This window comes from Syngnathus acus, chromosome 14 (genome assembly GCF_901709675.1).
Source record: "Syngnathus acus chromosome 14, fSynAcu1.2, whole genome shotgun sequence".
NCBI classification, from domain to species: domain Eukaryota; kingdom Metazoa; phylum Chordata; class Actinopteri; order Syngnathiformes; family Syngnathidae; genus Syngnathus; species Syngnathus acus.
Window position 1 is genome coordinate 5,303,090 of NC_051099.1, and position 21,295 is coordinate 5,324,384.

Here is a 21,295-nt window from a genome sequence, read left to right on the forward strand (position 1 = left end):
AAAAGAAATAAAGGGATGCTGCATTGAAAGTGTTTCGGGGGTCAAGTAAAAATGTAGGAATATGAGCTTGCTGCTGTGTATTTGACTGTCCTATTATTCCACGTGGAAGGTCTGTGTTGTGTCGTTTTGTACATTACTGCATGTACAGCGCTTAACACATTTGTTCGACCACCATCAAGGCTTTTTACATGGTTTGTTTTTACCATTTTGAACAAGGACTTGGAATTTATTAGATCTAAATTTAATCAATCATACCATTCAACCACTAAAATAATTTTCCCCCAGAAAATCAAGAATAAAATTCAACAATGACAATTATTTTAGCATCAAGCATATATTTGTGTTCCTACTGCATTACACAAAGCTGAATTATCATTTTGGTGGTCCAATCTATTTGTTAAGCACTGCATGCAGCAGTCACATTGTAAATATGTACTTTATACAGTATATATGCAAACAAAGCTATTTTTGCATGCCTTTTGTACACCTTGATTTAAGAGCCAATAAAATTGAAACACATTCCAAAGGTTTTGCTTTATTGCCAAGTGCCATTCTGGGATCAATGTATTTGGGAATTTTATGAGGGTCACCCAGGGATAATTTTTCCTCGCCAGCTGATGATGCTCAGTCAGGTAGATAAGGAATTGTCCTTTTCAGTCTATTCAGGCGTGTAGACTTCTTTTTGCAGGTTCCGCTGCATTGCATAATGCATCGCAGCCACTTGTAAAATTTCCGCCTTGTTCACGTTCCTCTATGTTGCCGCTGTCCATGTTGAAGAGCAACATCTCAATCAATCACCGTCTCAACCGTGGTTGACTTTAGTTAAACACATATATTAAAATTCAAAATATTTGCAGTTTTCAGATATGGAAGGCCCTTGAATGAAAAGAAAAAAATAATTCCTTACTTTGGATTCATCTGTCTCTGTACTGCCTGCTTCTGAATCTTGGTCCTGCATCACAGAAGCAGAAGACATCATCCGTTAAGAAGTCAACTCATGATGGGTATGTTAGCATGATACAAATTTTCTTATGGGATAAGATTTATGACTGTAGTGTTGCAGTGAAGCAAATGGATGATCTGTCATATCAATATTAACACCTCAGTGTGTTGCTTCTTTCCAAGTGAACTGTTCTCTTTTTTTTATCTTTGCTGCCATCTTGCGGTCAAACTAACAAGTTCACTGTTAACAGCACAGGTGGCTTACCTGTTCATGTGTGTCTGTGTACTTGAATTTCATGTTCTTATAAAATTCTCTTTTGGGAAGCAAATATAGCAACACCAAGTCACAGACGATAGTAGCCTGAAAAGAAATTATAATACAATTATTGAGATATCTTTTCATTTCAGGTCAGATAAATAAGAGTGAACACCAACGTACCACTCCAAAGATGCCCACCCCGGAGCCAATTGCTGTCAACGTTGGGATGATATCAAATTTTCTGCCCTGTTAACACAGTAAAAGAGTTTCACATTTAAGAAAATAATTTACCTGCAGAAGTTCACAATTTAAAAAAAAAAAATAGTTTTTTAGCTTAGCGCCATCACTCTGATATAGATTTGGCACCTCACACTTTTTTTTCTCTTAAGTAATCTCAGTAAATTCCCCCCCAATTAATTTGTCAGTGTCCCTATTTAAGAAAATGACTTACCATTGATTGCACAATGATATCTAACCTGATTCCAAAAACCTTTAAGAGGGTTCTTGTTTGTTCCTTGCCCTCCATATAATGTTTTGCAAACCTGAAAGAGTTACGGAAATGACAACGTTATATCCATCCTCCCATTTACTATTCTATGACCAACTTAAATAATCGGTAATGTAAAGAATTATGTGTGCACACCTAAAGTTGTAGCCAACTGATGCTCTGGCCTTGTCTTTCTCTTCAGGGTTTCCATATAGTCCGTGGAAGCTGTATACAGGTCGACAGTGTTTGACATCCACATCAAAGTTGCACGTCCAGTCAATCACAATGCCAATGGCCCCTCCCTTTCAAAGGAGCAACACAAACGTTTGCTGCTTTTATTGTCACGTAACTATTTGTGTGGCTTTTGTCAAACTTACCACTTTGGCAATGTTTTGGAATTGAAAGCCAGATTCCTTGACTATGTCTCCCAGTCTTAATATGGGACATAGTGGTGAGTCCGTTTTGTGGTAGAGACATTTGCTGATATATGTCCCATCAATACCCTCTACTAGGTTACTCCTGTAAACACAACAACAATATTTGGGAATTTTATTCTAAATGTTATATTAGAAGTCAAGTCATCAACTTTCTGTAGCACTGTTTTTTCCCTGAATATTTCTCAATTTTGTATAATTAATTTTGTATTTTGATTGCTTCATGCTCCTCATTTTCCTTATTCTTTGTCATTACTATTTGAGGTTCCTCAGTGTTGACTCTCTGCTTTCCTGCACTTGGATGCTCCAAAACCATGAAAACCAATTTGTGACGGTAAGTGTCAAACAAAACTGAGCATTGTTTATATTTTCATGTTGTTTATATTATCTGACACTGCACTGTGCTTATTGAAAAGAACTTTTGCCTGCAGTAAAACAAAATAAGCTAAGCCATCTATTGATCATATATTTTATGATGCACAAAAAACATAATTGATTATTTAGTCCACCGTGGTTTGATTTATTTTGGCAAGTAACCTATATTAGTTCTTTTCAATATTTTTTGCTTGTTCTGCAAAATGCTTCATTGCATCATCACATTTTGATCATACCTTGTCACACCAAAAATGGGGAATGTTACAGTGTTCTTGATGAACAGTGTGAAGTTCTCCGCAGACATCAACAAGGGAGGGCTGGAGGTGAACAAGGAATTGGAGAAATGTTATTTCTTTTAACCAGTCTGAAGAAATGTAACAATTCAGGGTTTGAACTTACTCTGGTATGTTGTGATCATTCTCAACAGGGCACCAAGCCAGAACTTCACAAGTCTTTGTGGTGTTATCACACACGCCAGTCAAACGACCTTGAAAGAAAAAAAAATCCATCGTTAGTCCAGCACTAAGCAGGCACATTTTATTTTGCACAGGGGGCTGCTGGGGGTGGGAAACCCCAAAATTTTCTGCTTCCACTCGACTTATCTTTAATTAGCATCAACGGCAGCTAGCAAACTGTGAAGCCAAGCAGAGAGTGAATTTGCTATTTCCCTTATCGCACCCTTTTGCGATTTGTCGTGCTTTGGATGAGAATTTCCTGGAAGTCTTATGGTCACTCGGCACAAACCTTGGTGACGACGCTCATATTTATTGTTTTTGTGCCTCAATATCTCGATCATGTGGAAGACAGTTTGTGTGTATTTGCTTAAGGCGGGAATTAAAAGCATGCTTGGATGAGAAGCAAGACAAGCTAGAAGTACACACAATGTCACTTGGCAAGCGCTAAATTGAGGCCACAAATGTTTGCCAGTGATGAGTTGTTTTGGCATGCCATCTTCTAGCCAAAGCCCATTTTGCAAACACAAGGCTGTCAAACTCTTTATCTCATCCGTCCTGTCAGTATCATCATGGCTTTGAGGTGTTTGAGGAGGGCAAGAAGTCTGAGACTAAGTCAAATAGGAGAAGAAAAGCCTGCGATGATCTTGCTTTGGTCACAGGCTGTCAGGATTTACCGTGTCCCGTACGTTTGAAACTCCCTTTTTCGCAGTCGGCGTCTGAGCTACAGTTGCTCTTCCCTGGGAGCTGTTGGAAATAAGGAAATGATGTTAGCTTTTTTAAAAAGGAGCCAAAAGGAGTTGTCGTCCCCTACTTTGGTTTCTTGTCATAATTCCCTCGAAGGGAGTGAAGGAATGACATACCTCAGGACACGTTCCCATCTTTTGTCCTTCAGTTATGATGTAGTTAGTCATCACCACAAATGAGGAATCTCCCTGTGGTTTAAAATGAGAAGACAAATATTTAATTTAAAAAAAATCCAGAGTTTTTAAGTTATTTAAAAGTAGCTTTCTAGTCTAAAAATCAAGCACCTTTGGGGGAATTTATCAAAAGGCTGCAAAACTCGCACAGCTCAGCCTTCAGGTGGGGACTGTGAGGTCAAATTAAAAAAAATCCTACTTTTGCACAGAATGTTTTATCTGTTGAAGACGGTGCATGATGGATGACTTTGCCATGAGCTGTCGAGAGCTTCGCCTCTACTTCGTTTGAGAGATAGCTGAAAAATGGCTGATCAGTCACTCCAAGCATCTTACACGAGTCCTTTATAAACAGCCTCTTCTATGTAAGCACTTGATGGGTCAGCTGTCTTTATTGTCAGGTTTATTTTCATGGTTATTGCATATAAAATAAATGCACAGATGTCGGCCTACTCCAAACAAAATGGCTGTTTTACATAAACCTGTCCTAAATTCCAAAAGGGTCCACACCCCAACACCTTACACAGCGAGCAAGACAATCACCGAGCCTTTGTTATTTTTTTCTTGACCTCAACAGGACCCAGGAATATTTTAGGTAAACAAAGACTGTGGTCTTTTCATTGACTGTTTGCTCTGTGTTTTATGGGAAGAGATGTTTTATGTAGAGATCATAAAAGACACCTAGATGTGAAACTGAATCTGTGCTCATCTGCTCATGTCCTTGTCATCAAGTCAAGCCAACAATGATGTGATAAAAAGGCATTATAAACTTAGTCTGCATCAGGTCACTTTAATTATTTTTTTTTTTTTATAAACCATTACAATTTGATTTCCCTAATTAACTCATTCACTGCCAGTTAACATCTTTGACGTCTATAACCGTCAATGGCACTGAATGACTTAAAAATAAAGTTGACTTGAGACCTAATTTGATTCTTAACATTGGATGTGTCTCAACAGTGACCAACCTGCGGTGGGAAGACATATTCGGCCACATCCCAGAGTTTCTCCACCCCGCTCACGTTGGTGTAGCCCACTCCTTTCATTTTGGTGAAGACGGAGCTGACGGCCATGTCTGTGGACTGGTAGCCTTTCTCGTAGATGAACACCCACCTGTACGGGATAATCGGTCATCACCTGAGACTTCAGCTCCACCCTTGCCAAACATCTATGCTCACAAGTAAGGACATGTGTGATGTTGACATGCAACGTTGCTATCTGGCTACGGCAGCGGCACGCCTCACAAGTGATTCATCAGCGTTGCATAATGTCATTTCACTTCTTCGGATGTCGCAATGCTTGGAAAAGCTTGAAAAATGCCAGTCCACTAGTGGAATTGAGATGTGTATCTGCTGCCGGCCTCTTGATGTGCTGAGGGCTTTTCTCTCTCTCAGCGTGCTGCGCTGCCGCGATTACCCGTCATTGTTTTCAAAAATCTTTCCAACAGCTCAAATAATGACTTGTCTTTTTTATTCATTCAAATGTGACATTCCAGGAATTAATTAGTTTTTCTTTGAGGCCATTAATTTACTTCTGGCTTCGTCCACGGATGATGTGCCCTAAGATAAGACATTTATGAAATCATTTTGGACAAAAGTCAAAACCAATATTGTAAAAAAGGTAATGAAGATCAAATATATCCCTTCACCAAATCCAAATTGAAGAACTGCAGGCAGGTCAAAACACTGCTCTGTACTGATTGGCAGAGAATCGGGCTGCAGTTTATTGTTATCTTTGCTAGTATATGTCCCAGCCTGTTCATCAAATATAATTCCAGCGAAAAGGTGCAACACACACACACACACACACACACACACACACACACACACACACACACACACATAACCCAAACAATTCAACATGAATGGACATGCAGTCCTGTCAAGTGGGCCAGAAGAAAGCTGACCTCGATGAGACATTTAGTGAAGTCAACACGTGTGTGTGAGTGTGTGTGGATGCACAAGCAGGTCAGTGCGTTACTCATCTTGTATGTTTGTCTCATCTCAAAGAAGAGCTAACAACACGACTCACAAGGTCCTTTAGCTTCAGACACTTTTCATATCCGAGATGTCTACGAGGACTATAATGAGCAAGGTGTCGAAATTCAGAAGGCCGCTCAGTCTTACTAAACAAAACAAAGTTGTATAGTCAAGAGACTTACCCGATGATGTAAGCCAAGACCCCCAGCTGGATGAGGCGACACACCACCCCTACTCTCCTATTCCTCACCAGCACCTGCCGTGGGGTCTCGTACTCGAAGAAGAAGTCAGAGAGAGCGTTGGTGATTTGGCTCTTCATTTTTTGGTGCTTGACCCAAACAGAGGAGAGGAGGGGTCTGCAGCACCCAAACACTTCTCCTCACCACTGACGAAGATCTTCTGCCTGCTCTCCCCTCACAAGAAACGTCGGATGCGCTTCGAGAGAAGTCTTGACTTCCTACCTCCCTCTCTCTCTCTTTCTCTCTCTCTTTCTCCCTTCTGCCCTGCCTCTCTTTTGCCCCTCCAGGATGTGGATCTTTGCATCCATTCACTGCTTTTTTATCTGGCACATTTTTGTCTGTATTAAAATGTAGCAAAAGTTGCCCCCCCCCCACACACACACGCACACAAAGAGTCTGTACTCTCTTTAAGCAATCAAACCTTATCGTTATTCTCTTAACACACACTTCCTGCATGTGAGGCGGAGATAGACGAGAAAAAAAAAAAAAAACACTGCCTGTTTGCCTATTCCTGAAGACACTATTTAGAGTCATTAAGCCTTCTTATCAGGATTTTGTGCAGTGGCATACAACAAATGATACAGCCGCATTCTACTTTGCATTTCTAATTTCAGTGCATAAAAGTTGTATTAAATGTGCAAATATTATCCCAAAAAATGCTTTCTACTTGTATAGCTTCTGAAAAAAAGTTTTTCACTTGTTTTGCTGTGATCTTAATTGCCAAAGTTTGATTACAAGTGCATCTAAACAGAGCAGCAGCTGTGTCAACACTGTCTGGCTAATGTTACTGGGACTGTTTTCATCATTTGTTGCATGATATTTCATTTTTATAGCTCCACTGGTATATATATGTGTCAATAAAGGAGATTATGAACTTCATAGCCACCTCAATGAACCATGATTGGTCTTCAAGACTGAGGTGTGACCTGGGAAGGACTTTTTGCTTCATACTCCAAACTGGCCATATTAGATGATTACCAGATAATGCCCTAATAAATTCAAAGTATTCATCAGGCCTATACAAATATTGACACAAATGAAAAGTTGCTTGTGTTGGGGAATGAGCAAGGCTGATGGATAGATTTTGGGTGTTACAGATCAAGTGGAAGTGAACCAAGAACTTGAAAATGAGATGGATGAGGCAGTCAAGGCCGCAATTGGAAGACAGGAAGAGGAAAAGGAAGGAGGAGCAATAGAGGTGGGCAATGTCCAGGCAGGAAAAAGGATAAGCTTCTCCGGGGTAAGACTAGAGGTAGAACAACAAGAAGTAGTGGGAGGAGGAAGAGGGAAGGAAAACCAAAAAAAAGAAATCTGGCCCAATACATTCCCTGGCAACACTTGACCTGGAGGGGATGGTCTTCAGACTGTCTGACCATTTCCTCTTTTCTCTATGGACGCAGCCAAGTCTCAAGGTTCTGACACTTTCCCAAGACAATCAGCTGACACAGCAGGATGAGCGACTCAAGCCTGGCTGCCCCACGTTTGACCACCTTAGTCTGTAAGTTATTGAACTTTGTTATTGTCTGCTCTTAAATCCATCATGATACCTTCTCACAACTTGGCTGACAAACAAATGACACTTTACAGACCAGAACTAAATGAGGAAGGATTTATAGCACAGGTGTCAAAGGTAAGCCCCGGGGGCCAGATACGGCCCGCCGCATCATTTTAGGTGGCCCGCAAAGACAAATTGTGCATCGAATTCAATTCCAAAATTTCTAATTGTTTTCACTTTTGATATTGATAGCCATTTTTATTACCATTCATTTTTTGAAATATTTGTTTTTTGAAATATTTGTTTTCAATCTTACATTTTTATAATTTTTGAACAGGTTTTATTAGTCTGTTTTGAAAACTAGTACATACATATACAATACATATGAAATATAATATAATATAAATTGAATGGCCCTTTGAAGCAAACTATGACTATGATGCGGCCGTGACCAAAATAAGTTTGACACCCCTGATTTATAGCCATATGTCAGCTTTAATATTGTTAGTAAAATAGTCATATTGAGAACAATAATAAAAAAATCCACATTGATCAGCCACAATTAGTAGGATGAATGTATTGAAAACAATGCATGCTTATAATTGTTTATGTTAGTGGGTCTGGCATTAGACAGAAAAAAAAAGTTTGGCACTGAGGCCATACCTAGCAAAGTGGAGCTATTACTCAAGCTAATTGTTTGAATATCAAATGCTTATATAGAAAGACTGGAGAAACATTTGAGGCAGGGAAAGACAAATGCAACAGCCAGACACAAAAGTATTTCTACTAAAAACAAGTGAAGGTTATTTTCTGAGTGATTCCAGAAAGGCTTGGCTTAGATACAAAAGCTTCTTTAATCCCTGACATTAACCTAAGCATGAGAAGGTCGCAATAATAATTCTTGCTTGGAATTGTGGGGGGAAAATCAACTTCAAGTCACAGGGTTTTTGTTTTTGTTACAAGTTGCAGCCAGTCTGTGTTTAAGTTTTTAGAAAGTACCGCGTACTGTGTAAACTGCAATTTAATCAGCACACATTTACAACCGCTTTGTCTTTTTTTGTTTTTTCTCCCCCCCCCCGCCAGCTGACGATGTTCAGTCAGGTCGACGACGAATTGTCCTTTTCAGTCCATTGAGGCGTGTAAGACTTGGCTTTGAAGGTTCGGCCGCATTTCATAATGCATCGGTCACTTGTGAAACTTCCGCCTTGTTCATGTTGTTCAATGTTTCCGCTGTTGTCCCTGTTAGAGCGCAACATCTCAATCAATCAATCAATCGTCTCAACCGTGGTTGATTTTACCTCTATTTTTCAGATTCACTTTATGTCGCTCTGGAAATTGTAACACTTTTTAGTTAAACACATGTAAATTTTAAACATCAAAATGTCAATTAAATATATATATATATATAATTGAAAATATATATATATATAATTTATATATAATATAAATATCAAATATTTCAACTCTTTTGCAGTTTACAGATATGGAGAGCCCTTGAATGACAATTATTGCTTATGTTAATTGCTTAAATGATAATTGCTTACTTTGGATTCATCTGTCTTTGTCCTGCATCCTTCTGAATCTAGGTCTTGATCTTGATCTTGTTCTTGGTCCTGCATCACAAGCTGAGGACATCACCCGTTAAGAAGTCAACTCATGACAGGTATCATCTACTCGAGATTTGCATTTGACCCTCTTCTGATCTTTGCTGCCATCTTGCGGTCAAACTAACAAGTTCAGCATGAGAACGTTCCAGTTAACGGCATACGCGGCTTACCTGTTGCCCATTTACGGGTGGTACGGATTTGAATTTCATGTCCTTATAAAATTTTCTTTTGGGTAGCAAATTCAACAGCACCAAGTCACAGACAATAGTAACCTGAAAAGATTGTTTTTACAGCTGTTGAGATATCTTTTCATTTCAAGTCAGATAAATAGGAGTGAGTACCAACATACCACTCCAAAGATGCCCACGCCGGAGCCAATTGCTGTCACTGTTGGGATGACATCAAATTTTCTGCCCTGTTAAAACAGTAACAGTTTAAGAAAATAATTTACCTGCAAAAGTGCATAATTTAAAAAAAAAATTTTTTTAGCTTAGCTTTATCTTCCCATTCTCAACACTTTAGTCAATAAATTGTAACAATAACGCTAACATTGGCATTACTCACCAGTGCTTCCACAATGATATCGATCCTGATACCAAAAACTTTCTTGAGCGTTCTTGTTTGTACATTGTCCACCATATAATGTATTGCATGCCTGAAAGAAATGACAATGTTACATCCATCCTCTCATTTAGCATTATCACCCAATGGTAGAGCTGCATGATTCTTTCCATTCTATTATCTTTTTAAGAAATCAGGTCCATATGCACAAAGACTCGAGAAATATGTGTGCGTACCTAAAGTTGTAGCCAACTGATTCTTTGTGTCTGTCTTTTTCTTCAGGGTTTCCATATAGTCCATGGAAGCTGTATACAGGTATGCAGTACTTGACATCGAAATCAAAGTTGCACGACCACTCAATTACAACACCAATGGCCCCTCCCTTTCAAAGGAGCAACACAAACGTTTGCTGCTTTTATTGTCATGTAATGCAATTTGTGTGGCTTTTGGCTGAGGCTTAATCAATCCACCCTTTATGTCAAACTTACAATTTTGGCAATGAGCTCGAAATTAAAACCGGATTGCTCGATTAAGTCTCCCAGTCTGAATATGGGACACAGTGGAGCGTGCGTTTTGTGGTAGACACATTTGCTGAGTTTTGCATTCCGCCCATCATCCACAAGGTTACTCCTGAAAACACAAAAACAACATGTGGAATTTGTATTCTATATTTTCCTGTATTGTATATTAGCAGTCATTAGTTCTCTTCAATCTTTTTACCGTATTTTCCGCCCTAAAAGGCGCACCGGGTTATAAGGCGCACCTTCAATGAACGGCCCATTTTAAAACTTTGTCCATATATAAGGCGCACCGGCTTATAAGGCGCATAAAATAGAAGCTATACTGCATCAAACTGAGGTTGACTAGGGTTGCGGTATGCATCCACTAGCCAATAACCAACGAGCCCTCTATAAACAATCGCGTTTCTCAAACGATCTCCTATAAAATGATCAGAACTGACTAAAGTTCGATCTAACGCATTGGTACTACTTACCTATGTTTCCCTTCCATATCGATCCGTCGATTTACTCGAAACATTAACAGAGCAGCCTATTTTGACATGAAATAGCCTGGTACGTATAGCAGCTATCGCAATAGCATTAGCCATCCGCAAAGTCTCACGAGCCTCAGCGAAGTGTAAACAATCGCGTTTCTCAAACGATCTCCTATAAAATGATCGGAACTGACTAAAGTTCGATCCAACGCATTGGTACTACTTACCTATGTTTCCCTTCCATATCGATCCGTAGATTTACTCGAAACATTAACAGAGCAGCCTATTTTGACATGAAATAGCCTGGTACGTATAGCAGCTATCGCAATAGCATTAGCCATCCGCAAAGTCTCACGAGCCTCACCTCGCAATCTCCCATGAGCCTCAGCAAAGTGTAAACAATCGCGTTTCTCAAACGATCTCCTATAAAATGATCGGAACTGACTAAAGTTCGATCTAACGCATTGGTACTACTTACCTATGTTTCCCTTCCATATCGATCCGTAGATTTACTCGAAACATTAACAGAGCAGCCTATTTTGACATGAAATAGCCTGGTACGTATAGCAGCTATCGCAATAGCATTAGCCATCCGCAAAGTCTCACGAGCCTCACCTCGCAATCTCCCATGAGCCTCAGCAAAGTGTAAACAATCGCGTTTCTCAAACGATCTCCTATAAAATGATCGGAACTGACTAAAGTTCGATCCAACGCATTTGTACTACTTACCTATGTTTCCCTTCCATATCGATCCGTAGATTTACTCGAAACATTAACAGAGCAGCCTATTTTGACATGAAATAGCCTGGTACGTATAGCAGCTATCGCAATAGCATTAGCCATCCGCAAAGTCTCACGAGCCTCACCTCGCAATCTCCCATGAGCCTCAGCAAAGTGTAAACAATCGCGTTTCTCAAACGATCTCCTATAAAATGATCGGAACTGACTAAAGTTCGATCTAACGCATTGGTACTACTTACCTATGTTTCCCTTCCATATCGATTCGTAGATTTACTCGAAACATTAACAGAGCAGCCTATTTTGACATGAAATAGCCTGGTACGTATAGCAGCTATCGCAATAGCATTAGCCATCCGCAAAGTCTCACGAGCCTCACCTCGCAATCTCCCATGAGCCTCAGCAAAGTGTAAACAATCGCGTTTCTCAAACGATCTCCTATAAAATGATCGGAACTGACTAAAGTTCGATCTAACGCATTGGTACTACTTACCTATGTTTCCCTTCCATATCGATCCGTAGATTTACTCGAAACATTAACAGAGCAGCCTATTTTGACAGGAAATAGCCTCGCGGGTACAACAGCTATTCGGTGACGCCCCCTGACTACAGTTGCCGTAATGCTGGGAAGCGATGCGACCTTGTAATTTATTAGTCGTACTAAAACGTACTGAAACATTTTGGCAGAGCACTGTGTACAACCAGTATGGATCAACAAATTCATCAGTTGATCCATATATAAGGCGCACTGGCCTATAAGGCGCACTGTCGGCTTTTGAGAAAATTTTAGGTTTTTAGGTGCGCCTTTTAGGGCGGAAAATACGGTACTTGTTCTGCAAAACGCTTCGTTGCATCATCACATCTCAATTTTGACCATACCTTGTCACGCCAAAAAAGGGGAATGTTACAGTGTTTTTGATGAACACTGTGAAGTTCTCCGCAACCAACAAAAGGGCAGGGCTGGAGGTGAAGAAGGAATTGGAGAAATGTTACTTCTTTTAACCAGTCTGAAGAAATGTGACAATTCAGGGTTTGAACTTACTCTGGTATGTTGTGGTCATTCTCAATAGGGCACCAAGCCAGAACTCTACATGTCTTTATGATGGGATCACACACGCCAGTCATACGACCTTGAATGAAAAAGAAAAAAAATCCATCATTAGTGCAGCACTAAGCAGGCACATTTTATTTTGATCGAGGGGCTGCAAACATTTTCTGCTTCCACTCGACTTATCTTTAATTAGCATCAACAGCAGCTAGCAAGATGTGAAGCCAAGCAGAGGCTGAATTTGCTGTTTCCCTTATCGCACCCTTTTGTGATTTGTCGTTCTGTGGATGAATTCACTGAGATTTTTCTCGAAGGCTGCTTTTTGCACGAGTTCATCTTTTAGCCATAGCTCATTTGGCAAATGCAAGGCTGTCAAACTCTTTATCTCATCCATCCTGTCAGAATCATCATGTCTTATAGGTCTGAGACTAAGTCAAATAGGAGAAGAAAAGCCTACAGTGATCTTGCTTTGTGCACACGCTGTCAGGATTTACCGTGTCCCGTACGTTTGAAACTCCCTTTTTCGCAGTCGGCGTCTGAGCTACAGTTGCTCTTCCCTGGGTGCTGTTGTAAATAAGGAAATGACGTTAGCTTTTTCCAAAAAGGAGCCAAAAGGCGGTGTCGTCTCCTACATTGGTTTCTTGTCATAATCCCCTCGGAGGGGGTGAAGGAATAACATACCTCAGGACAACTTCCCCTCTTTTGTCCTTCAGTTAGGATGTAGTTAGTCATCACCACAAATGAGGGGTCTCCCTGTAGTTTAGAATGAGAAGACAAGTATTTAACAGTCAATTAAATCGTCGCATATTCGTGTGTGTGTGTGTGTGTGTGTGTGTGTGTGTGTGTGTACAATCTTTTAGATGTTTTCAGTCTGAAAGTCATTTAGTTTTATTTTCATAAACCATGACAATTTGATTTACGGAATTAAAAACAATAATGACTTCAGAAAGTACCGTTTTTTTCCATGTATAATGCGCAAAATTTAACTAATTTATTGTCTTAAAATCTGGGGTGCGCATTATACATGGGTACAATTATTATTTTTTTTTTTTTATCCGGATATCATACGGAGGCCGCCATTACAGATGCGCTTTCTTCTCTGCTGTTCACTTCAAACACGCTCCATACGAACACAATGCTCTCGTATCAGACGCTTGCTCGATCACCTGCTCGTTTGCTGTCACAATGTACCCTACACAAATCCGAAACATTTCTTCGCTATTGAGTTTGCTAGCGCATGCGCAGTGATACTGACCGGCAGAATAACATCCGGTTGTTCCCAAAGATGATCTTTTTTCTGAAATAATTTTACGTTTACGGACTTAAGTAGGAGTCAAAATTTGGGTGCGTATTATACATGGGTACAGGCTTTTTTCCAGCATCAACATGCCATTTTTAGGGTGCGTATTATACATGGGGGCGCATTATACATGGAAATAAAACGGTAGCCCAAATATATTTGACTATTTACCAATATACATTTGATTATCTATGTTGCATGTGTCACCAACAGTCATCATCCAGTGACCAACCTGCGGTGGGAACACATAGTCGGCCACATCCCAGACCGTTCCCGAATGCTCCCCCTCTTTGGTGTAGCCTACTCCTTTCACTTTGGTGAAGACAGAGCTGACTCCATATTCTTTGGACTGGTAGCCTTTCTCATACATGAACACCCACCTGTACAGGTACAGGTGTACAATCGGGCAGGTATGTAAACTTCATCTACACCAGGGGTGTCAAACGTTATACAGTAATCCCTCGTTTATCGCGGATAATCGGTTCCAAAAACTACGCACGATAGGTGAAATCCGTGAAGTACGGTCACCAACAAGAAGTACTGGGCAGGCTAATGAGTTAGCGGAAAGATGTTAATTACGCGAAAACGGACTTCTAAAGGAATGTAAACGAACATTTGGAGCAATACTACATTGTCCTAAAGGTTAGACACATGTTTCCTCGGCTGCATAAGGTCCTGGCCTTTTTGGTCACGTTGGCTGCCTTGCACGACTGCTCCTGTACTTTTGCGTTATATACTGACTGTCTGCTGTATGCACGATTGCTCCATTTCAACCATGTTGTTCTTATTTATTTATTTATTATTTATTCATTGCTCTTATTTATTCGTTGTATGTGCCTTCTTGTTTTTACTTTTTGCATTGTTTACTAGAATGTTTTGTTTGTCCGTGGACCAATATAATATATATATATATATATATATATATATGTAATGTGTCTTGTCACCGTGGAATAGTAGGAAACGCAATTTCGATCTCTTTGTGTGTCTTGACATGTGAAGAAATTGACAATAAAGCAGACTTTGACTTTATTTGGACTTTTAAATGTTTTTTTAATTTTGAAAAAAAAAAACGCGATGTAGTGAAGCCGCCATAAACGAAACGCGAAGTAGCGAGGGATCACTGTACTTGTATATGCTGTTTTGTTTTAATATGTAGTTTTTGTTCCCTAAAACAGTGAGTGCGTTTGTGTGCACGTGTGGATGCATGTGCGTCACTCATCTCTTACGTTTGTCTCAGGCCATTCCGAACAAGCTCATAATTTCTGGACAAAGCAAAGTTTTGTATGAAAGTCTTACCCGATGATGTAAGCAAAGACTCCCACCTGGACGAGGCGACACACTATACCTACTTTTTTATTCCTGACCACCACTTGGCGTGGGGTCTCATACGTGAAGAAGAAGTCAGAGAGGGACTTGAGGAATTTGCTCATTTTCATTTCATTGCCCATTCTTTCTTGCCTTTCTTTTGCACCTCCGCCTATGTCACATTTGTCTCGGTGTATTCTAATGTTGCAAAAGTTGTTGCTCTCCACGCTCTCATATGCGCACACGAAGAGCTCGTATGATCTTTAATGCTGACGTCACCATCGATAATGAGCCGAAAGTTGCGTCACAGATAAATGTAGACGATTTTGTCGCCTTGACGTGATGGGAACCCCATGACGAAAAGTCCAAAGTTATGTTCGTTTGCCGCAGAGAGTGACATGTCCTACGTCCAATGCATGCTTGCTTACAATTTAGTGGAAATTTGCCCTAGATGGTGAGGCAAGTTAATGACTTGACAATCAATCAATAAATAAAATAAATGTATAATTAATTGCAGGGCATGACAAATGCAACTCAAAAGTCAAAGTCTGCTTTATTGTCAATTTCTTCACATGTCAAGACACACAAAGTCACTGAGTCAGCCCGAGACAGGAATGCATTTCTACTAAAATCAAGTGAAGGTTATTTGATTCCAGAGAAGCTTGGATTCGATACAAAAACTGCTTTAAATAAAAAAATAAAAAAGGGTGTATTTTTCTAATACATTGTTTCCAAGCACAACTTACAAAACATACTTTCAATATCTAAGATATTTGAAAGGTTTCAATTTCAAAGCATGAATACAAAAATATACATTCATAGTTATGACCGTGCAAATCAAAATCAAACATTGTAGTATTTACAAAAACATCATTTGAAGAAGATTTGAATTTAAATTATTAGAATAATTGAATTAAAAAAGAGATTTAAAATAGTTTCTATGAAATTAAACTGAAGACGTCATTTGGCGACTCAGGACTTTTTTGTCCTGCATATTCTATGACGTCAAACACCTGCGACGACGCTTATCTCGTCGGCCATTTTTTTTTAGCCGAAGCGTAAACAACTGCGGTGGCGCCTGCACGCGTCTACGCGTGAGCATGAAAACCATTCTTACTTTCATTTGCTGACATCGGATCGAGACTTAAAGACGCGACATCGAATGCTCTTAGGAAATCTCGTCTTCTAGATCATGCCCTACGATCCCGACCACCCTCCGGCTAAAAAATTCAAGCCGGGGTCCGTTTTCTTCCGCCTCGACAAGCAGAAACCTGGTATGCTGCTGCCTGGGAAGGCAAAAGCCACCACGCCGATCGATGTTCAGAGGAAACAACTTCCCATTTATCAAGCGAGGACTCCGCTTTTGAGCCAACTGAGACAGCTTCACAGTGCTATTTTGATAGGTAACGTGTCCCACAGTAATTCTCAACAAACCTATGTAGGTAAAAATGAAAAAAGTGTTCATTTTTAGTGCATTCAAACGTCTGCCCCCCCTCACACACTCACTCCTATGTGATCAAGTACATGAGATGAATTTGACTCTAAGGAAAGTCTCTGTGTGTGTAATGTCAGATGTCCTGATTTTTGACAAGACTCAATCTGTTATTAGGCGAGACTGGCTCGGGGAAGACCACCCAGATCCCCCAGTATTTGTATGAGGCAGGGATCGGACGCCAGGGTCTTGTTGCCATCACTCAGCCCCGCCGAGTGGCTGCGATATCACTGGCTGGGAGAGTTGCAGAAGAAAAGGGAACGCAACTTGGGAAGCTGGTATGTCCGCCCATGAACAAACTATTATTATTATAGTAATACACTTAATTTTACCATTGTTTGTTTTATGATGAATGATTACTTCGACTGCCAATACTTCCAACTCCAACTATGTTCAGGTGGGCTACACCGTACGTTTTGAGGACGTCACGTCCCCCGAGACAAAGCTGAAGTTTATGACTGATGGAATGCTCCTACGCGAGGCCATTGGCGACCCCTTACTGCTGCGCTACACCGTGGTCGTCCTGGATGAAGCTCACGAGCGCACTGTTCATACAGATGTGCTTTTTGGGGTTGTCAAGACAGCTCAGCGCCGGCGCAAGGAACTTGGCAAGATTCCTCTTAAAGTAGGTTTTATTATGTTGATGTCTTGTGAATTGTTACCCTTTTGTCTCATTGTTTTTTTTTTTAACCCGCCCAGGTCATAGTGATGTCAGCTACAATGGATGTGGACCTGTTCTCGGAATACTTCAACAAGTCACCTGTACTATACCTGGAGGGCAGGCAGCATCCCATTCAGATCTTCTACACCAAGCAGACTCAGTCCGACTACCTCCAAGCTGCTCTTGTCACCGTGTTCCAAATACATCAGGTAGTCTCCAAAGAAAAAAAAAAACACAAGTAAATAAATGAGTTAATCATTCAAAATATTTTTCATTACGTAAAAGGGTTACAAAAAAAAACATTTCAATGCCACACATTACATTTAATAACAAAGTTGCCCTTTATGGAGAGTTGCTATTTATACATCGTGAAAAAAAAAATGCAATGGATTAAATATCTGCAAAATTTACAAACCTAAGATAAAAAGTTGTCCTCGTATGATACAACAAAAACTGTAACAGTCTCGTCTATGCGCAGGAAGCACCTCCATCACATGATATATTGGTCTTCATGACGGGCCAGGAAGAGATCGAGGCTCTAGCAAGGACATGCCGGGACATTGCCAAGCATCTGCCTGACAACTGCGGACCTATGTTGGTCCTCCCTCTGTATGCGTCACTGCCTCCGGCGCAACAACTCAGGGTCTTTCAGGCAGCTCCAAAGGTAAAAGAGAAAACACGAGTCCAGAGTAGATTGTCAATGAGGTTTAAATGCACGGCAAATTTACTTTGCTCCTCTTTCCCCTTACCAAGGGTTGCAGGAAAGTTATCTTATCAACCAACATAGCTGAGACATCAGTTACAATATCGGGGATCAAATATGTCGTTGACACAGGGATGGTGAAGGCCAAACGTTTCAACCCCGGTGAGATCATTATTGTGAGGTCACAAATGAGATTTTGCGTCATTAAAAACAGACAATGCATACAAAATAAATGTGTGTATGTTGGTTTTGAATTGGCTCTCAGAGAGTGGCTTGGAGGTTCTGGCAGTGCAGCGCGTTTCCAAAGCGCAGGCGTGGCAGCGAGCGGGCCGGGCCGGCAGGGAAGACTCAGGAATTTGCTACCGTCTCTACACGGAGCAGGAGTTTGATCATCTCATCCCTATGACTGTGCCTGAGATTCAGAGGTAATCTTAGTCTCGTTTGTTTTTAGCGGGTAATTACGCGCTCACCGAATGGCTCGTTGTTTTCTAGGTGTAATTTAGCCAGTGTGATGCTCCAGCTCATGGCTCTCGGGATTCCGGATGTGATGAATTTTGATTTCATGTCCAAGCCCTCCCCGGGTAAGGTGTGAAAAGATCGCAAACTGTAGCGTATTTGCCCATCACACCATGAGCTGCAATTTCCACGACAGATGCCATTCGCTCAGCTGTGGAGCATTTGGAGCTGCTTGGGGCTTTGGAGAGGAACAACGGGAAGGTTCTCCTCACTGCTTTGGGGAAGAAGATGTCAAGCTTCCCCCTGGAGCCAAGATATGCCAAGGTAATATTGTTTGAAATGTTTCCACACAAGAAGAAAAATCAAAGAACAAATCACATCAGTATGACATTTTGGTGCTTTGCAGACCATCCTGCTGTCTCCCAATTATTCCTGTTCCGAAGAGATTTTAAGCATCGTATCGCTGCTGTCTGTGGACACCGTGCTGTACAACCCCCCAGCGCGGCGAGACGAGGTTCTCGCCGTGCGCAAGAAGTTCATGTCCAGCGAAGGAGATCACGTGACACTCCTCAGCATTTACAGAGCATTCAAGAAAGTCGGGGGGAATAAGGCAAGTGTTGCACGTTAGTAATTTACCATCGTTATCACATATCACCATGCGACTTGACATGTTTTTTTTTTTTTTTGGGATAAAGGAATGGTGCCGAGAGAATTTTGTCAACAGCAGGAATATGGGTCTAGTGAAAGACGTCCAAGCCCAACTCCGAGAAATCTGCCTTAAGGTACATCTCCACAAATCCTAATATCACTTCTGCATCTGCTGGGCAAAACTTTGAGCCCCACTCACGTTTGCCGTTCCGTCCAATGAGTGAAGCCATTTTTGAGTTGACGTGGAAAAAAAGAAAACTATTCATTTTTCTCTTTTGCTAATTATTCTGTCAGCTGAACTTAAAGCTGGAGTCATGTGGAGCAGACACAGGGAAGGTTCGCCAATGCCTCGCCCACGGGATGTTTATCAACGCTGCGGAGCTTCAACCCGACGGCAGCTACTTAGCCCTGGACACCCACCAGTCGGTGGCCATCCACCCTTCGTCTGTCCTTTTCCAGGCCAAGCCGGCATACGTGGTGTTCAATGAGCTGCTGCACACCTCGCGCTGTTACATGAGGGACTTGTGCCTGGTGGATCCCGATTGGTTGCTCGATGCAGCGCCTGACTACTTTAGTCGCAAACTGCGTCCCACCAAGAGCTAACCGGGTATGTTTCGTGCACCCTCACTAATCCAGTAATACAGGTCCTTGATTTCCTAATAGTAGGATTTCTTTCTTTTTATTGTTCTTCACTGATTTTCTATTCATGGTTAAATATGTTCCGGTCTACGAACAAAAATTAGACACCGGTATCGTAGGAAAGGAACTCTCACGTAAACCCAGGACCCCCTCTATGTATGATAGGTTGCATCTTTTGGACTTCTCAAGAAAGCTTATTGTATTTATTGATAGGATACACTACCTCCTAGTAAGTCAAAAGTGTCACCGCGGCATGAATGTGCACATTGATATCTCACTCAACTCCGATTTTGTCATTTGGTTCAACAATCCCATTTTGCAACGGTTAAATAGGAATTTGTTGTTGGATGTTTGAATTTCTTCCAATTTGCGTGCATTTTAAAAGTATATTCTCACCTTGAATACGAATCACAGTTTCTCATTAGTATGTGTATTCTTTGCCGTGAATCTCGGACTATATAGAAAAATGTTTGGAAACCAAATATTGATAATGAGTTCCAAAGAATGTTCAGGTAGACTCAACTAGGCCTTGTATTGTACTGACTTTATACAAAGTGCGCTTGGGGACATTTTACAGGACACATAAATTGACTGTACAGTTGACTCGGGCAATAATGTATTCGAAAGGGTTTCTTTTGACAAAGTATTGCAGCATGTCGACGTGATAAGAACTGCATTTTGGAATATCTGCACCCACTTGTGCATGCTGTTTTGACGCCTTTGCCACTGGCTCGTCAGGGAAAGACGCATGAAAGCATCTCTAGTTTCTACCTATTGATATTGTCGAGGTAATTCAGAAAATGTATGCTATGCATGGAGAAGGAAAATATATAGTTCTTTCACACTTTGTAGAAAGTAAATCACAGATGGGGAAAGATCTGGAGGCATCTTTTGTGATTTTGTACACTTTGACTCAGGACTGTGCCAGAAATAACTTAAAAATATTTTTACACAATGTTGATCATGTTAGAGCAACTGCATGTCATGTTATAATAAAAAAATAATGCATTTGAAAAGGTTATTTGAGTTTGACTTTCTAACCCAGCACTGAGTTCGAAACATAGCTGGGTTATTTATTCTTAACGCTTGAATTGAGGATTTGACCAAGCGGGGTTGAGGGATAAAAACTACCCACACTTTGCATCCATTAAAGCTACCCTTATTAGATTACAAGGTGGTCAGTATAGTGGTGGTTAAATGTAATACTCATTTTACTAAACAACGTTTTGTAAGAATAAGAAGCAATTGGGATTTGCTGTCGACCAGCCTCGGGTGCACCCGTGACCCTAATAAAGACAAATAGTATTCAAAATAGGCCGGACTTTCTGCCTTGATGACAGACTTCTGTAATATAAGGGTCAAACATTTCTTAGACTTCAAAGATGATGCTATAGTGATGTTTTGTAAGTTAGGGGGGCGGTTGAGGGTCAAGGGCCAAAGAGAAACTGAATAGGCAGGAAAATTGCTAAAGTGAGCTGAGCTGACCAATATTTAGGTAAGTTATCACTTTATAAACATTGCCTCTGTTTTGTTTGTGCCCATGCTCCTAATGATAACAGACAAG

General features: G+C 40.7%; 4 protein-coding genes and 1 long non-coding RNA gene across 6 annotated transcripts; 2 read left to right on the plus strand and 3 right to left on the minus strand.

The window, feature by feature from the left end:
* Window positions 1–518: 518 nt before the first annotated feature.
* On the minus strand, window positions 519–6,323 carry LOC119134149 (P2X purinoceptor 1-like). 2 transcript variants are annotated; one of them, XM_037270641.1, is made up of 13 exons: window positions 6,028–6,323; window positions 4,835–4,979; window positions 3,813–3,884; window positions 3,639–3,696; window positions 2,897–2,984; window positions 2,734–2,814; window positions 2,066–2,207; window positions 1,845–1,990; window positions 1,653–1,743; window positions 1,382–1,447; window positions 1,208–1,303; window positions 908–952; window positions 519–768 (listed from the first exon to the last, which is right to left on the minus strand). In XM_037270641.1, the coding sequence occupies exons 1-13, from the start codon at window positions 6,162–6,164 to the stop codon at window positions 742–744; spliced, it is 1,194 nt and encodes a 397-aa protein (XP_037126536.1). In that variant the 5' UTR covers window positions 6,165–6,323; the 3' UTR covers window positions 519–741. The 2 variants fall into 2 exon arrangements, with proteins under 2 accessions (XP_037126536.1, XP_037126535.1); XM_037270640.1 differs by having other exon boundaries at window positions 3,627–3,696; window positions 6,028–6,322.
* A 2,837-nt stretch (window positions 6,324–9,160) lies between these two features.
* Window positions 9,161–15,216, plus strand: LOC119134152. Its single transcript, XR_005100275.1, has 4 exons — window positions 9,161–9,242; window positions 10,030–10,062; window positions 14,041–14,237; window positions 15,065–15,216. It is a non-coding gene; the product is annotated as an uncharacterized LOC119134152 (long non-coding RNA).
* On the minus strand, window positions 9,284–13,314 carry LOC119134151 (P2X purinoceptor 1-like). Its single transcript, XM_037270643.1, has 9 exons — window positions 13,209–13,314; window positions 13,022–13,091; window positions 12,522–12,609; window positions 12,359–12,439; window positions 10,236–10,377; window positions 9,984–10,129; window positions 9,751–9,841; window positions 9,536–9,601; window positions 9,284–9,458 (listed from the first exon to the last, which is right to left on the minus strand). The coding sequence occupies exons 1-9, from the start codon at window positions 13,257–13,259 to the stop codon at window positions 9,336–9,338; spliced, it is 858 nt and encodes a 285-aa protein (XP_037126538.1). The 5' UTR covers window positions 13,260–13,314; the 3' UTR covers window positions 9,284–9,335.
* Window positions 13,982–15,491, minus strand: LOC119134150 (P2X purinoceptor 1-like). Its single transcript, XM_037270642.1, has 2 exons — window positions 15,124–15,491; window positions 13,982–14,207 (listed from the first exon to the last, which is right to left on the minus strand). Exons 1-2 carry the CDS (start codon window positions 15,273–15,275, stop codon window positions 13,991–13,993), a joined length of 369 nt encoding a protein of 122 aa, XP_037126537.1. The 5' UTR covers window positions 15,276–15,491; the 3' UTR covers window positions 13,982–13,990.
* Window positions 15,492–16,151: 660 nt separating this feature from the next.
* On the plus strand, window positions 16,152–20,752 carry dhx33 (DEAH (Asp-Glu-Ala-His) box polypeptide 33). Its single transcript, XM_037269815.1, has 12 exons — window positions 16,152–16,535; window positions 16,742–16,902; window positions 17,022–17,249; window positions 17,324–17,494; window positions 17,764–17,949; window positions 18,039–18,150; window positions 18,254–18,413; window positions 18,481–18,569; window positions 18,641–18,768; window positions 18,851–19,054; window positions 19,140–19,226; window positions 19,387–20,752. Exons 1-12 carry the CDS (start codon window positions 16,325–16,327, stop codon window positions 19,693–19,695), a joined length of 2,046 nt encoding a protein of 681 aa, XP_037125710.1. The 5' UTR covers window positions 16,152–16,324; the 3' UTR covers window positions 19,696–20,752.
* The last annotated feature ends 543 nt before the right edge of the window (window positions 20,753–21,295 follow it).

Excerpts from the sequence above, each read along its gene's own strand:
- LOC119134149 (XM_037270640.1), bottom strand. The coding sequence starts at position 6,164 with ATGAAGAGCCAAATCACCAACGCTCTCTCTGACTTCTTCTTCGAGTAC. Across the intron at positions 4,980-6,027 it reads GTCTTGGCTTACATCATCGG|GTGGGTGTTCATCTACGAGA; the intron begins GTAAGTCTCTTG and ends TATCCCGTACAG. Across the intron at positions 1,304-1,381 it reads GGGTGGGCATCTTTGGAGTG|GCTACTATCGTCTGTGACTT; the intron begins GTACGTTGGTGT and ends ATTTCTTTTCAG.
- LOC119134151 (XM_037270643.1), bottom strand. The coding sequence starts at position 13,259 with ATGACTAACTACATCCTAACTGAAGGACAAAAGAGGGGAAGTTGTCCT. Across the intron at positions 13,092-13,208 it reads AGAGGGGAAGTTGTCCTGAG|CACCCAGGGAAGAGCAACTG; the intron begins GTATGTTATTCC and ends TATTTACAACAG. Across the intron at positions 9,602-9,750 it reads ATATCATTGTGGAAGCACTG|GGCAGAAAATTTGATGTCAT; the intron begins GTGAGTAATGCC and ends CTGTTTTAACAG.
- LOC119134150 (XM_037270642.1), bottom strand. The coding sequence starts at position 15,275 with ATGGGCAATGAAATGAAAATGAGCAAATTCCTCAAGTCCCTCTCTGAC. Across the intron at positions 14,208-15,123 it reads GTCTTTGCTTACATCATCGG|GTGGGTGTTCATGTATGAGA; the intron begins GTAAGACTTTCA and ends GTACCTGTACAG.
- dhx33 (XM_037269815.1), top strand. The coding sequence starts at position 16,325 with ATGCCCTACGATCCCGACCACCCTCCGGCTAAAAAATTCAAGCCGGGG. Across the intron at positions 17,250-17,323 it reads TTGGCAAGATTCCTCTTAAA|GTCATAGTGATGTCAGCTAC; the intron begins GTAGGTTTTATT and ends TAACCCGCCCAG. Across the intron at positions 18,769-18,850 it reads TGGAGCCAAGATATGCCAAG|ACCATCCTGCTGTCTCCCAA; the intron begins GTAATATTGTTT and ends GGTGCTTTGCAG.